The following is a 17,169-nucleotide window of genomic DNA, read 5'->3' as shown; positions in this document are numbered from 1 at the left end:
AGAGTATGTTAGGTATGCTCGTTGTAGAACAATCTCAAGTAGTTACATCATCAACAACAGAAGAGATGATAGAGCCTGCTAAGCCAGAGATAAAGAAAATAATACCCGAACAAATACCGTTTGAAAGTATACAACAAATCGAATCAATTCCTCATGAAAAAGAAAGTTTGCTTCTCCCCGATAAGAAAACGCCAAGTACAAAAGCCGATGTTTCATTCCGTGTTTCCGAAGGTGTCGAAGTTATTCAAGTAACATCTACGGAGGAAGAAATAAAAGAAGTTGCAAAAAGTGTGGAAGAAACAACTAAACAAGTAGCCGAACAGAGCTTATTAAGTATGTCTGTTGCTGAAAAAACCCAAGTGGTTCCATCATCAACAACGGAGGAAATTAGAGAATTTTCAAAGCCTGAAATAAAGAAAATTATTCCAGAACAAATACCGTTCGAGAGTGTACTACAAACCGAATCAATTCTCCATGAAAGAGAAAGTTTGCTTCTCCCCAATAAGAAAACGCCAAGTACAAAGGCCGATGTTTCATTTCGCGTTTCTGAAGGCGTCAATGTTATCCAAGTAACCGCTACGGAAGAGGAAACGAAGGATGTTGCTAAAAGTGTAGAAGAAGCAACTAAACAAGTAGCCGAGCTAATTATGTTAAGTATGTCCGTTGCTGAAAAAACCCAAGTTGTTCCGTCATCAACAACGGAAGAAATTAAAGAATCTTCAAAACCTGAAGTAAAGAAAATTAGTCCAGAACAAATACCGTTCGAGAGTGTACTACAAACCGAATCAATTCTCCATGAAAGAGAAAGTTTGCTTCTCCCCGATAAGAAAACGCCAAGTACAAAGGCCGATGTTTCATTCCGCGTTTCTGAAGGCGTCAATGTTATCCAAGTAACTGCTACGGAAGAGGAAACAAAGGATGTTGCTAAAAGTGTAGAAGAAGCAACTAAACAAGTAGCCGAACAGAGCATGTTAAGTATGCCCGTTGCTCAAAAATCTCAAGTAATTACATCATCAGAAACAGAGGAAATTATAGTGTCTGCCAAGCCTGAAGAAAAGAAAATTATTCCAGAACAAATACCGTTCGAGAGTGTACTACAAACCGAATCAATTCTTCATGAAAGAGAAAGTTTGCTTCTCCCCGAAAAGAAAACACCAAGTACAAAGGCCGATGTTTCATTTCGCGTTTCTGAAGGCGTCAAAGTTATTCAAGTAACCGCTACGGAGGAGGAAATAAAGGATGTTGTAAAAAGTGAAGAAGAAGCAACTAAAGAAGTAGCCGAACAGAGCATGTTAAGTATGCCTGTTGCTCAAAAATCTCAAGTAATTACATCATCAGAAACAGAGGAAATTATAGTGTCTGCCAAGCCTGAAGAAAAGAAAATTATTCCAGAACAAATACCGTTCGAGAGTGTACTACAAACCGAATCAATTCTTCATGAAAGAGAAAGTTTGCTTCTCCCCGAAAAGAAAACACCAAGTACAAAGGCCGATGTTTCATTCCGCGTTTCTGAAGGCGTCAATGTTATCCAAGTAACCGCTACGGAGGAGGAATCAATGGATGTTGTAAAAAGTGTAGAAAAAGCAACTAAACAAATAGCCGAACAAAGCATGCTAAGTATGCCTGTTGCTCAAAAGTCTCAAGTAATTACGTCATCAGAAACAGAGGAAATTATAGTATCTGCCAAGCCTGAGGAAAAGAAAATCATTCCAGAACAAATACCATTTGAAGGCATACAACAAATTGAACCAATTTCTCATGAAAGTGAACGTTTACTTGTTCCTGACAAAGGAATGACAAGTGCAACAGCTGATGTATCATTCCGCATTTCCGAAGGAGTCGAAGTTATCCAAGTAATTGCTACGGAGAAAGAAATAAAAGAAGACGTAAAAAGTTTGGAAGAAGTAACTAAACAAATAGCCGATCAAAGCATGTTAAGCATGGCAGTTGCTGAAAAATCTCATGTGATTGCATCATCATCAACGAAGGAAATGATGGAATTCGTTAAACCTGATGTAAAGAAAATAACAGGAGAACAAATACCATTTGAGAGTGTACAACAAATAGAAACGATTCCTCATGAAAGTGAACGTTCTATTGTCATTGAAAAAGTGGTACCTAGTGCTTCAGCCGAAGTTTCATTTCGCATTTCCGAAGGTGTTGAAGTTATCCAAGTAACTCCTACAGAGAAAGAAGCAAAAGAAGTCGTTAAAGGTCTCGCTAAGGAAGAAATCGCGCAAGCAGATATAATTGAACGAAAAGTTGCTGTAAAAACTGAAATTCATCCGGAAAATGTAGTATCGGAATTCACTGTTCCAAAACCAGACAGTAAAACAGCTCATGATGTAAAAGATGAAAAACAAAGTATAATTGTTACTGAATTGCAACACATTACTGAAATTGAATCAAATCTGTCCGAACCCGTAATTCCAATAGTACCAAAAATAGCAAGCACATCTTTTGAAGCCGACTACTTGGAAAAACTTTTAGGTAAGTATTATACGTATAGAAAAGTAACATGATAGATTGCATTGATAATTCACACGCGACATTTGAAGAAATCGATTCAATTAAACACAATGATCGTAACATTTAATAAATCAAACAGACAAATTATATAAGTATGTTAATTTATATTAATAAAAGAGGTAAAAAGAGGAATATAATCAGAACACACAAATCAAGAATCTTTGGCACTTAATGCAAATATTTAACAAACTAATATTCGATTTAACATTACGATCTTGTTATAGATTATCTCGGTAAGTACAGAACTAATAAAATACAGAGTTATAAGTTACTGACATTTACATAAGAACACGTACTACCTTATATACTAGTCAACTAGCAGCTGATTTCACCATGCTTCATATAATACTCAACGTTCGAGTGATAAATTATAATAAAAAAATTGTCAATACATTGATTGCGTTCAGCGGACTCAGTCAATAGTTAAGTCCGCTGAACGCAGCCATTACTTGCGTCTAATACGTTGTTAAACATTATAAATACTAATACAACATAAAAATTCAAATAATGCCGACAGACCAACAAAACATTTTACATACAACAATTTAATCATATACCACACTTTTTCTATGTACATTTCAGAAACTACAGAAGCATCAGAGCAACAACATCATATCACAGTCACACAACACACCACAATACACGAAACAAAACAACCAACAAATGAATCTGATACTGAAGTAATTGAAGAATATACCACAAAATTTAAAACCGGCACTAAAGAAAATGAAATGGCAGCAATTAAAACAAAGAAAACTACAATTCGTAAAAAGAAACCAAAAACTAAATCAGAAGAAGAAAAAATTGTAGTAATTGAAGAAGAAATAGAAGACATAAAACCACAAGTACCATCCATACCAAAAAAACAATTTATGCATATCGAAGAAGTAACAGGACAAATAGAAATAGAAGAAATAGTACCAACAAAAATTGAAGAATTAGAAGAAACCACTCAAAGTCAAGAAGAAATAAAAATGGTAGTACAAAACAACGAAGAAATAACAGTTGTAGAAGAAAAACAATTATTAATAAGTGCACCTATAGATAAACCAAAAGAAAAAATCGTTTCTCCTGTACCACATTCTAAATTCGTCAAACCCTTGGAACAGGAGGAAATAAGGAAACAAGTGATAGTGACTGAAGAAGTAATCGAAGGAAAGGAACCGAAAAAGATAATTAAAAAGAAAATCATTAAACGTAAAGGAAAGAAACAGCAAGTAATAGAAGAAACAACAATAGAGGAAAAAGGACAAATACCTGTAACAATAATTACAGAAGGTCCAGTAGAAGAAGTCATTCAAGAATCTGTTCTTTCACTATTATCTTCTGAATTCACAGAACCCTTTGAAAAGGAAGAAATAAAAGAGGAAGTAACAGTAACTGAAATAGTGGAAGGGAAGAAACCCCAGAAAATAACTAAAAAGAAAATTGTCAAACGTAAAGGACAAAGACAGCAAGTGATCGAAGAAATAACTATAGAAGAAGAAGGACGATTACCTATAATTACAGTTACAGAGGGACCAGTGGAGGAAATCATTGAAGAGATTATTCTTCCTACATCACATGTGGAATTCATCAAGCCTGTTAAAGATGAAGAAACAAGGGAGCAAGTAATAATGACTAAAGAAGTAATCGAAGGAAAAAAACCGAAAAAGACCACTAAAAACAAAATAATTAAATGCAGAAGGCAGAAAGAGCAGGTGACGGAAGAAACAACTATAAAGGGAAAGAGACAATTACCTATAACTACAGATACGGAAGGTTTAGTAGAAGAAATCGTCGAAGAAACTGTACTTCCTCTACCACAACTCAAATTCGCCTCTGAAGAGAAAATAAAGAAGCAAGTAACAATAACTGAAGAAAGAATCAAGGAAGAAAAATCAAAAAGGATTCCTAAAAATAAAATTGTTAAAGGGCAAAAACAACAGGTAACAGAAGAGATAATAATAGATTCAAAGAGACTACTACCTGTAACAACAATTATTGAAGGTCCAGTACAAGAAATGGCTGAAGAAACTATATTTCTTTTGCCACAAGCTGAATTTGCAAAGCTTCTTGAAGAGGAAGAAATAAAAGAAACGGGACTAGTTACAGTGATTGAAGAATTAATTGAAGGAAAAAAACCGAAAAAAATCACTAAAAAGAAAGTTATTAAACATAAAGGACAGAAACAACAAATGACAGAAGAGACAACAATAAAGAAAAAGGGACAACTACCTGTAACAACAATTACGGAAGGTACAGTAGAAGAAATTGTATTTTTTCCCCCTGAACCAGAATTCGCCAAATCTCTTGAAGAAGAGGAAATACGGGAGCAAGTAACTGAAGAAACAACCGAAGGAAAAAAGCCGAAAAAAATTACTAAAAAGAAAATTATTAAACGCAAAGGACAAAAACAACAGATAACGGAAGAAACAACTATACAGGAACAAGAACAATTACCTGTAAGGGTCATAGAAAGTCCGGTAGACGACATCGTTGAAGAAACTATACTTCCTCTACCACAATCCGAATTCGCCAAGCACAATGAAGAGAAAGAAATAAAGAAGCAAGTAACAGTAAGTGAAAAAATAGTTGAGGGTGAAAAACCAAAAAAGATTATTACGAAGAAAATTAGTAAACGTAAAGGACAGAAACAGCAAGTTACAGAAGAGACAACCATAAAGGAAAAGGATCAACTACCTATAACAACAGTTATAGAAAGTCCAGTAGAAGAAGTCGTTGAAGAAACTGTACTTCCTCTATTACAATCTGAATTCGCTAAGCCCTTTGAAGAAGAAGACATAAAGGAGCAAGTAACAGTAACTGAGGAAATAATTGAGGGTAAAAAACCGAAAAAAATAACTACGAAGAAAATTATTAAACGTAAAGGACAGAAACAGCAAGTTACAGAAGAGACAACCATAGAGGAAAAGGATCAACTACCTATAACAACAGTTATAGAAAGTCCAGTAGAAGAAGTCGTTGAAGAAACTGTACTTCCTCTATTACAATCTGAATTCGCTAAGCCCTTTGAAGAAGAAGACATAAAGGAGCAAGTAACAGTAACTGAGGAAATAATTGAGGGTAAAAAACCGAAAAAAATAACTACGAAGAAAATTATTAAACGTAAAGGACAGAAACAGCAAGTTACAGAAGAGACAACCATAGAGGAAAAGGATCAACTACCTGTAACAACAGTTATGGAAAGTCCAGTAGAAGAAGTCGTTGAAGAAACTGTACTTCCTCTATTACAATCCGAATTCGATAAGCCCTTTGAAGTAGAAGACATCAGGAAACAAGTAATAATAACTGAGGAAATAATTGAGGATGAAAAACCGAAAAAGATTACTACAAAGAAAGTTATTATACAGAAAGGACAGAAACAGCAAGTGACACAAGAAACAACAGTAGAGGAACAAGGACAACTACCTGTAACAACAATTACAGAAGGTCCATTAGAAGAAATCGTTAAGGAAACTGAATATTCTATGCCACAATTCGAATTCGCCAAGCCTTTTGAAGAAGAAAACATAAGGGAGCAAGTAACAATAACTGAGGAAATAATTGAGGATGAAAAACCGAAAAAGATTATTACAAAGAAAGTTATTAAACAGAAAGGACAGAAACAGCAGGTGACACAAGAAACAACAGTAGAGGAACAAGGACAACTACCTATAACAACAATTACAGAAGGTCCATTAGAAGAAATCGTTGATAAAACTGAATATTCTATGCCACAATCCGAAATCGCCAAGCCCTTTGAAGAAGACATAAGGGAGCAAGTAACAATAACTGAGGAAATAATTGAGGGTGAAAAACCGAAAAAGATTACTACAAAGAAAATTATTAAACGGAAAGGACAGAAGCAGCAAATGACACAAGAAACAACTGTAGAGGAACAAGGACAATTACCTATAACAACAGTTACAGAAGGTCCATTAGAAGAAATCGTTGAGAAAACTGTTCTTCCACTATCTCATCCCAAATTTGTAAAACCTTGTGAAAAGGAAGAGATAAGGGAAGAAATAAAAGTAACTGAAATGGACTTTGGAAAGAAAAAACCGAAAAAAATCACTAAAAAGCAAATTATTAAACAAGAAAGTACCAAAGGAATAATTATAAGTAATGAGGACAAAGAGGAACAGGAGGCAAAAGTTACAAATCTTCACGCAGACATTACACCTGAAATACACATTAAATACGATGAAATGATAATATCTAAAATCAATAAAAAGACTTTGGAAGGTAAGTTTGGTTTTTATTTTTAGCGTTTACTAATTCTTGCGTCCTACTAAAACATACATCTCTCTTCTGCAATTCATTTTATATACACAATGAATAGACATCTCATTAAAATTGAAAGAAAGGAAAGATAAAACAATCAATTATTGTCTGATAATACTAATATTATACATAAAAATATTAATATTGTTAAATATTAATATTGTCACTTATTAAAACACAATTATCAAAAAAATTTTTAGTAATCTTTTTTTTAATTTGATTTCTTACCTTTGTTTTTTAGGTACCAGAGAAGAAGGGCTGTATCAGGTAAGCTAGAGAGAATACAAAAACTTGCTCTATTTAGTATATTATAATATATTTCGTATTCTCACCATATTTTTACAGGAAGAAGAATCAATTTATGAAATACCTGAAGAAATTATAGAAGAAGTTATAACAAAAGAAATAGAGTTCCAAAAAGCTCAACTCCTTATACATAAAGAAGAATCGGTAGAAATTACAAAAATAGATCTCAAGGAAGCACCAATAGAAAAAAAGAAAACGTCTATCATAGAAGAGAACGAGAGTATTGAAAAACCGATACAGAAAGACATTAAGACAAAAAAAATACCAAAGAAAAAGGATGAACGTGTTAAAGTAATCGAGGAAATAAAATCAGAGGAAATTGTTGAAATGCCATCCAAAAAAATAATTAAGAAAAAGGAACATATAATAGACACTGCTGACGTTCTTGAGCAAGTCGTAGAAGAAATCCAAACGGACATGCCAAAAAAAGAAAAGGCTAAAACTATCATGGAAGATAGAAAAGAAACTGTTACAGTTACAAAAATAGATACACAGCAATCAATTGTTAAAGTACCTGAAGAGAAAATTGATCAAAAACCAATTGAAGATACTCAAATAATTGCTAAAGAAAAAATAGTCGAACTTATCGAAACACCAATAGAAAAGAAAATAAAGAGAAAAAAGGGAAAATCTCATGAAGATAATGTGCTACAAGAAATTGTTGAAGAAATTGTTTTAGATAAACCAGAGATAGAACAAGCTCAAACTATATTCACTCCTAGAGAGAGCATCGAAGTTGTGGAAATCTTAACTGAATCCTCCGTTACTAAATTCACAGAAGTTGAAGCTATACCAAGAGAAGCTGCGATACACGAAATTAAAAAAGAAGAAAGCCCATTAAAGACAATTTTACGGGAAGAAACAAACACGATTCCTGTACAGGAACAAATTACTGTTGAAGTTACTAAGGAAATACTGGACAAAAAACCAAAAGAAGAAGAAATAAAATTGACTATCATAACAAAAGAAGGAATCGAAGTTACTGAGGCAATTCCGGACACTTCTACTGAAGATCTACTTGAAACGATAAAACCAGTGAAAGAAACAATATTGCCAGTGAAAGAAGAGGAACCACAAGTTGATATAAAAAAAGTTACTGTGAAGAAAGCACCGAAAAGGGTTAAACCAGTACATGCAAGTAAACAACAGGTTAAAGAAGAAATAGTCGAAGATATTACATTAGAAAAACCAACACAAGAAAAAACGGAAGAAATAATAGTTGCAAATGAGGAAATAGAAACTACGGAAATTATTTCTGAAATCACAACCAATGAAATTGATAAAAATAAAACACAGGAAGAGCAAATTATGCTAGAAAAGATAGATGATAGTGTAAAATCAGCTATAGAAGTGAAGGAAGATCGATCAGAGGAAGCAATAGAGGACATAAAAATGAAAAAGCCCAAAAAGGAAAAGGCTAAAAAGGATGTACTTTTACAAGAAAGTGTTGAAATTTCAGAAGTAACAACAGAAATAGTACCTGAAGAATTTATCACGGAAAAAATGTTTGCTGAAGAGGAAGCAGAATCAAGTGTTACACCAATAGAAATTATTGAAATTACTAAAGTTGATCTAGCTGTAGCAGATGATGAAATAACAAAAAAGAAAAAAGCAAAACCTAGGAAGACTGACATTAAAGAAGAAAAAGAGAAAGATTTAGCTCCTATCGAAAAAGAAAAGGTCACTCCAGAAAAAAAACAGAAAGAAGAAATAGTAGAAAAAGTAACATCCAGCCAACCTAAATTAGAACAAATAAAAATAGAGAAAGGTGCACTAGAAACTACAGAAGAAGTGACAGAAATAATTCCCGAAGTTAAAATAAAAGATACTTTAAAGGAGAAAAAACCCGAAGATGAATTGAAGGAAATAAAAACAATACATCCCGACAAAATAAAGGAATTTGAAAAACCAAAAGAAGAAATTACATCTACTGCAGAAGAAAAACTAATGGAGCTTAAACCTACCGAGAAAATAAAAGAAAAGAAAGTTATAAAGAAAAAGAAGAAAAAAATCGTTAAGAAAGATGATATAGAGGAATGGATAGAACCTGAGTATGAAAGACCTGTATTAGAGCCAATGCCTGAAAAAATTCAATGGGAGCCAATGAAAAAGAAGAAAGAAAAGAAAATATTGCCTGAATCTGTGCAAAAATTAATTCCACAGAAAATTGAAAGAAAAGAAATCAAACCTACAAAATTAAAATATGTCGAACCAATGCAAGAAACAGTCCAATTTGGCACAATTAAATTGAAAAAAGTACCAATTGTTAAGAAAAAAGAAATAATTGAACCAATATTTCCTAAAATCATGTTACGAAGTAGAGTTACATTTATCGATGACTATCCGACACAATTACAAATACCAAAAGTTACGTATATAGAAAAAAATCCAATACAAGCTGGCATTTTATCTAGAAATACAGAAGAAGCATTACAAGTTATAAAGAAGAAATACAAAAAACCTAAAGTCTTAGAGAAAGATTTGATTGAATTAGAGAAATTAGATAAAGAGTTTGAAGAACTAAAAAAAGTTCCTTTAGAACAAATAGAAGATAAATCTATTTATGAACGTACACCCAAGAAGTCGCAGAAAACGTTCGAAGAACCACAAAAGCTCATTATTGGAAAAGGTGAAATAAAACAAGAAGATAAAATTATTCCGGAAGAGATCAAACTAAAGAAAATACCGATAAAGAAACTAGAACAAGTAACAGAAAATAAAGAAACACCTAAAATAAAAGAATCCATAGAAGATACGCCTCTAGAAAAAGAACAACAACCTCAAGAAACATTCACATCTGATGAATTCAAACCAATAAAATTTGATAAGCCAGAAATTGAAAAATATGTACCTGAAGAATTCGAAATAACCAAAAAACCAGAAACTGAACCTGACTCGAAGTCATATAAACCATTTAAGAGAAAAAAACCTGAACAAGATATGGAGCAAATTCCTATAATAAAGGGTATACCAAAGCCACAGGAACCTGAAGAAGAACCCGAGATCAATTTTCGAATACCAACTTCAGAAAAACCCGAAGATGAACCTGAAACAATAACTTTAAAAGGCTGGACAAAAAATAAACCCGAAGAAGAAAGCACAGAAGAACAGCCAACTAAGGAAAAAGACATTATACCAACTACGCCTAAAGACATTATTGATGACTTTACAGTAAAACAGAAGAAAAAACAGAAAAAGATCAAAGAAAAAGAAATAAAGTCACAGGACAGTAGTGAGGATACTAAGTTAAAAAATATTCCCGAAGAAAAGAAAGAGATACTAACAGAAGAATTAATTGTAAAAAGAAAGAAGTCAGAACCGAAAGAAAAGCAAGATGAATTAGATATTTCTCAAGAAGTGTTATTAAAAAAACCAAAGCAGTTTGCTGAAGATAAAATAGAAACTGAAGTATCAATTACAAAACCGATTACCAAGGAGAAGAAAGAAGATGCCAAAGAAATATCTGTAAAAGAACCTGGTCCAAAAGAGCAAGAACAAATGCCAGAAGAAATCACTGAAAAAGTAGTACTAAAGAAACTAAAAGAAGAATCTGTCAAGGAAGAAGACGCTGAAGAAGTAACGATTAAAAAATTAATTACTGAAAAAAGAAAAGAAGAAACTGAGGAAGTTACGTTTAAAAAGAAACCAAAGAAAAAGACTGTTACAGAGGAATCTGCTGCAGAAATAACTGTAAAGAAACCTATTCCAAAGGAGGAAGAGCAAGTGTCGGAAGAAATCTCTGAAAAAGTGGCACTAAAGAAACCAAAACAAGAAATTCTCAAGGAAGAAATCGCAGATGAAGTGACAATTAAGAAATCGGTTGTCGAAGAAAGAAAAGAAGATGTGGAAGAAGTCACCGAAGAAGTTACGTTGAAGAAGAAACCAAAAAAGAAGCCCGTTACAGAGGAACCTGCTGCAGAAATAACTGTAAAGAAACCCGTTCCAAAAGAGGAAGAACAAAAGCCGGAAGAAATCTCTGAAAAATTAGTACTAAAGAAACCAAAACAAGAAATTCTCAAGGAAGAGATCGCAGATGAAGTGACAATTAAGAAATCGGTTGTCGAAGAAAGAAAAGAAGATGTGGAAGAAGTCACCGAAGAAGTTACGTTGAAGAAGAAACCAAAAAAGAAGCCCGTTACAGAGGAACCTGCTGCAGAAATAACTGTAAAGAAACCCGTTCCAAAAGAGGAAGAACAAAAGCCGGAAGAAATCTCTGAAAAATTAGTACTAAAGAAACCAAAACAAGAAATTCTCAAGGAAGAGATCGCAGATGAAGTGACAATTAAGAAATCGGTTGTCGAAGAAAGAAAAGAAGATGTGGAAGAAGTCACCGAAGAAGTTACGTTGAAGAAGAAACCAAAAAAGAAGCCCGTTACAGAGGAACCTGCTGCAGAAATAACTGTAAAGAAACCCGTTCCAAAAGAGGAAGAACAAAAGCCGGAAGAAATCTCTGAAAAATTAGTACTAAAGAAACCAAAACAAGAAATTCTCAAGGAAGAGATCGCAGATGAAGTGACAATTAAGAAATCGGTTGTCGAAGAAAGAAAAGAAGATGTGGAAGAAGTCACCGAAGAAGTTACGTTGAAGAAGAAACCAAAAAAGAAGCCCGTTACAGAGGAACCTGCTGCAGAAATAACTGTAAAGAAACCCGTTCCAAAAGAGGAAGAACAAAAGCCGGAAGAAATCTCTGAAAAATTAGTACTAAAGAAACCAAAACAAGAAATTCTCAAGGAAGAGATCGCAGATGAAGTGACAATTAAGAAATCGGTTGTCGAAGAAAGAAAAGAAGATGTGGAAGAAGTCACCGAAGAAGTTACGTTGAAGAAGAAACCAAAAAAGAAGCCCGTTACAGAGGAACCTGCTGCAGAAATAACTGTAAAGAAACCCGTTCCAAAAGAGGAAGAACAAAAGCCGGAAGAAATCTCTGAAAAATTAGTACTAAAGAAACCAAAACAAGAAATTCTCAAGGAAGAGATCGCAGATGAAGTGACAATTAAGAAATCGGTTGTCGAAGAAAGAAAAGAAGATGTGGAAGAAGTCACCGAAGAAGTTACGTTGAAGAAGAAACCAAAAAAGAAGCCCGTTACAGAGGAACCTGCTGCAGAAATAACTGTAAAGAAACCCGTTCCAAAAGAGGAAGAACAAAAGCCGGAAGAAATCTCTGAAAAATTAGTACTAAAGAAACCAAAACAAGAAATTCTCAAGGAAGAGATCGCAGATGAAGTGACAATTAAGAAATCGGTTGTCGAAGAAAGAAAAGAAGATGTGGAAGAAGTCACCGAAGAAGTTACGTTGAAAAAGAAACCAAAGAAAAAGCTCGTTACAGAGGAACCTACTGCTGAAATAACTGTAAAGAAACCCGTTTCAAAGGAGGAAGAGCAAGTGCCGGAAGAAATCTCTGAAAAAGTAATATTAAGAAAACCAAAAGAAAAATCTGTCAAAGAAGAAGTCGCTGATGAAATGACAATTAAAAAACTAATTGTCGAAGAAAGGAAAGATGATGTAGTTGAAGAAATTACTTTAAAACCTAAGCCAAGAAAAAAGATGTTCGAAACGGAAGAAATGTCGGAAGTAATTATTGTGAAACCTGTAAAAGATAAGAAAGTAGAAGAAGAAATTGCAGAAACATCTGCAGATATATTATTAAGGGAAAAAGAACCAGAAATTAAAGATGTAATTACAGAGGAATTAACTATTCGAAAAATCGAGATTATAGAACAACCTGAAGAAGTAATTGAAGAATTTACTTTGAAACGCAAACCACCGAAAAAAGCTCCGAAACCAATTGAAGAAATTTATGAAGATGTTACATTACGTAAATTACGACCAAAGAAAAAGTCTAGACCGGACATCAAAGAAGTTACTGAAGTGGAGAATGTAACATTTAGACCACGTTCTACAAAAAGAAAAGAGGATGTAGAACAAGAATTTAAAATCTCGTTAAATACATATGAAGAAGAAGATATTTCTATGTCCGGTAAAGTGCGTCTAAAACCAAAAAGACGGCCGCTTACATATTCTGAAGAGACTGGAGAGGAAACAATTAAAATCATTCAAGAAATCGAAGATTCTGGTCCGATTATCGAAGAGGTCATCAATGAATCGGAAGAAGAAGGGAAAGAAGAATATAGCATTGAAGAGCTTGATATCGACGAAATGAATATACCGCTAAGACGAAAGAAAAAGAAACAAAAAGTTCCATATACTGTAGAAGAAATTGAAGATGCTGTTAAATTGCAATTAAATCGTGATAGAAAATACTCATACGAGGAAGCTGATACCGAATCTTTGGCGCTGAAGTTGAAAAGCAGGAGACGTATTTCCACATTCGAAGAAGGTTTGCAGATGGCACACATTCATGCTTTATTAGCATCTACAATTAAATTAATAAAATATGCTTTTACTTATAATAGTAATTAATGTACTTTAATAATTATTTTGGCCCTTGTGAGAATGAGTATATATGCTTTATTCTCGTGCTTTGCTTTTCCTTTCCTTCGCCTAATTGCTGTATATTTTATTAAAAAAGTTTTTTTTGCCTATTATCCTCAAGTTTTTTGCTACTGTATAAAAAGCTGCGTATGAAAAGCATATCGGTATTTACATATTATAATTATATCTTTTAATACAATAACTAAAAATTTATTTACATAATTAATATAAAAAGATCCCATGTTCAGATCACAATAATACAGATTCATGAGCAAACAGAATTCTCTGCTTATATAAAAGCTGTATCCGCCTAAAAAACCCTTCGCTATATTATGATTGTATTGTATTATAATTATAAGTTTCGTTCATTTTATTTTGATATTTGATATATATATATATATTGCAGAAGAAGCTTCTCTCAGTATTACTAAAGAAGAGGAAATATCCGAAGAAGGTTCACTTTAACGATATATTTTTACGTTAATATAAAATATAATATTTTTTGTTATATTCTATTTTAAATAACCTATTAATGTGCCTTTCAGTGGAGGAATATATTGTTCGGGAAGGTGATACAATGTTTTCAATTTGTTCTTATATTGCTGAAACAGAAGAAGCTATTAATTTAGTAGAAGGGGAAAAAATTTATATTATCGGTAAGATCTCTATTCTTCATAAAATGTTACCACTAACACACACGCGCGGGATTGAAAAGTATTTCTGACTTAAGTTATGTGACTTCTGGTGAAAAAATTTCTCTGAAATTATTCCACGTTTTGGAGCACTTCGGCAAAATGTCAGCATTTCAGAAAAATTAGTTTAATTAGTTTAATTTCCATGATTTTTAGCTGAAAAATTCATTTTTAGCAAAATTTCAGTAAAATTTCAACAAAATTTCAACAAAATTTCAGAAAAATTTCAGAGAAATTTTAATTCAATTTCAGTGACTTTTCATATTAGCTGAAAAATTCACTTTCAGTGAAATTTTAGTAAATTTTCGGCAAATTCGCTGAAATGTTTCAAAACGTAGAATAATTTTAGCAAAATTTTTTCACCAAAAACATCGAAAGGAACATAAGATAGTACCATTAGTTTGATCATGGGTAACGTTGTCAAGATCAACGGGATTCTCTAATGCTCATTTCCACCAACGTAGAGTAATTTCAATCTCGGTTAAATTTACTCTTCATCTTTTTCTAGTCTTTAGAACTAGAAAAAGACGAAGAGTAAATTGAGTCGAGATTAAAGTTAATCTACATTGGTGGAAATGAGCATTAGAGAATCCCACTGATCTTGACAACGCCGCTCATAGTCAAACGTCTTATCGACAATTGTCGCTATCGTTAACTAGCGATAGCCAATAGCAAGAAAATTCTGGAAGAAAGCGCTCTCATTGGCTATCGTTAATTAATGATAGCAACAATTGTTGATAAAATGTTTAGAGAATTCTGCAACACAAGGCAATGTCACTTTAAATTTTTTAAATAAAACCCCCATTTTTCATTACATATTTTATATCTTACCTCGAGAGATTTTTAAAACATTCTAATAAAATATTTATTCGTAAAGTACTTTACGACGTTATAAGATTAAGGTTATAAAGAAAGTTACAATACCGCCGACATTAGCATTATTCAATGCGTGTCTGTTGAAAGATTTTAGCTGTCGGTTAAATATAATCTTGAGTAATGCTAATGTCAACAATATTGTAACTATCAAGCTTTATAACTCGAAAAATGTTTTACAAAACATATTTTATTATAACTTTTTGAAAAGCTCTCGAGGTAAGCCACAAGAATATATAATAAAAAATGGGAAGTTCCACTTAAAAAATTCAAAGTGATCTTGCCTTGACCTTGGCAATACTACTCAAGGTCAAATCAATGGTATCATCTCATGTCGCATAATTTTTATCTGAAACTTTTCTCAATCTCATATCTCATTCTCGAGATATATTAGTGTATCAATTAAAATGAAACACCCTATATTAACATATTATATATACATATACATGTACACAATTAATAGAACATCTCTAATTAATATTTACTTTCTACAGATCATACTAATCAGGATTGGTGGTTTGTAAAGAAACACTTGACCGAAGAAAAAGGTTGGGTACCGGCGCAATATTTATTGGATGAAGCACGTTATACTATTTACTTGCAACGAAAATTGCATGAAAAAATTGACAAATTGCCAATCTTTGAGAGTAAGTAATTTATTTACGAAATTGATAAATTAATAAAACAATGCGATAAAGTTTATTAATCATATCGCACTACATTCATAATATGTATTTGCGACTTGAAATTTGACATAAACTTTTAAAATGTTCATATCATATATTTATTTATAAACTTTTAAAATATTCATATCATATATCATATATTTAACCTTTTTAGAGCCTGCCCCCGGAGAAAAAGCCTCAGCCCCAAGATTTATTGAAAAATTACAACCAATTCATACATTAGATGGTTACACCGTGCAATTCGAATGTCAAGTAGAAGGTATACCAAGACCACAAATAACTTGGTTCCGTCAAACTGCTATTATCAAACCATCTACTGATTTTCAAATATATTATGACGAAGATAACGTTGCTACCTTGATAATCAGGGAAGTCTTTCCCGAAGATGCCGGTACTTTTACCTGCGTTGCGAAAAATGCTGCAGGATTTGCGTCCAGTACTACTGAGCTTATTGTCGAAGCTCCTTTGTCAGATCACGGATCAGATGTTACTGGTTTCTCGAGAAAAAGTCTTTCGAGGTACGTATTTCTTATTCTCTCGGATAAATTACTTTGATCAAAATCATTGATTATTTTTTTAGTATATATTGTAATTGAATATTAGTTATGTACATTTTAATAAAGAAAGGTCACCGCTGATATTAACTTTGTTTTTGGATAATATATCTTAAACAAATATTAAAAAAAAAAGCTTTAGAAACATAAATACGAACTAAAGAATATCTTCTATTAAATAATACCTATAGCAGTTTTTACAATATTGTTTGCAATTTTGCAAAAATTAATTTTTTTGGTAAGATAAGCAAAAATGAGCGTCTGACAAAATAAGATACCCCAAAAGTGATACAAAAGGCAATCATATAGTAATAAATAGGCTACATATTTTTATTTTTTTTCTTTCACAGGAGTTATCTGTACAAAGCACTTACAAATGAATGTATGTAAGATTTTTTAGAATCTTTTCATTTCGATATAAAATATTTTTTGTTAATTTACATACATACTTTATGTTGCTCTGCAAAATATGTAATGCACAATTTCTTTTTTTGAAATGATGTTTTCCCATAAACGGTTGTGTCTTCAGCTTCAATAGAACTATCTGGCACTATGGCTGTATTGCAAATTTATACTGCCAACGATAAAAATCTACACATAGTTTACATTACACGCACTATAGATTTTCAGTCATTGCAGTCAATTTTGGAATACTGCTTATAATGTAGCTATGAAGATTAAGTTAGTTTATGGTCGATACCTTACAGGTATGCTGATTTACGCTGCACCGTAAATTTGCACCCTGTATGTTTATATTTAAAATCATATTATGGAAAAAATAAAAAAGAAAGAATATAAATCAAACTTAGGAAACAATTTACAAATATATAT

General features: G+C 32.6%; 1 protein-coding gene and 1 long non-coding RNA gene across 9 annotated transcripts in view; one reads left to right on the top strand and one right to left on the bottom strand.

The window, feature by feature from the left end:
- LOC108746045 overlaps positions 1-17,169 on the bottom strand; it is a 57,863-nt gene that overhangs the window by 28,192 nt on the left and 12,502 nt on the right. The window lies entirely within an intron of this gene.
- Positions 1-17,169, top strand: part of LOC108745965 (titin) — an 86,358-nt gene that overhangs the window by 58,655 nt on the left and 10,534 nt on the right. For 6 of the 8 annotated variants that reach the window (XM_018482454.1, XM_018482414.1, XM_018482446.1 and 3 more), the window contains 6 exons: positions 7,037-7,062; positions 7,141-13,438; positions 13,940-13,987; positions 14,079-14,189; positions 15,593-15,745; positions 15,939-16,302. In XM_018482454.1, the coding sequence (XP_018337956.1) occupies positions 7,037-7,062; positions 7,141-13,438; positions 13,940-13,987; positions 14,079-14,189; positions 15,593-15,745; positions 15,939-16,302 (7,000 nt within the window). The remainder of the gene's footprint in view (positions 1-7,036; positions 7,063-7,140; positions 13,439-13,939; positions 13,988-14,078; positions 14,190-15,592; positions 15,746-15,938; positions 16,303-17,169) is intronic. The other 2 variants (XM_018482422.1, XM_018482470.1) reach the window with 2 other exon arrangements.

The sequence above is a fragment of the Trachymyrmex septentrionalis genome, unplaced genomic scaffold, assembly GCF_001594115.1.
Source record: "Trachymyrmex septentrionalis isolate Tsep2-gDNA-1 unplaced genomic scaffold, Tsep1.0 scaffold107, whole genome shotgun sequence".
Taxonomy (NCBI): domain Eukaryota; kingdom Metazoa; phylum Arthropoda; class Insecta; order Hymenoptera; family Formicidae; genus Trachymyrmex; species Trachymyrmex septentrionalis.
The sequence above is the reverse complement of the archived record's forward strand: the minus strand, read 5'-3'. Positions and strand labels throughout refer to the sequence as shown.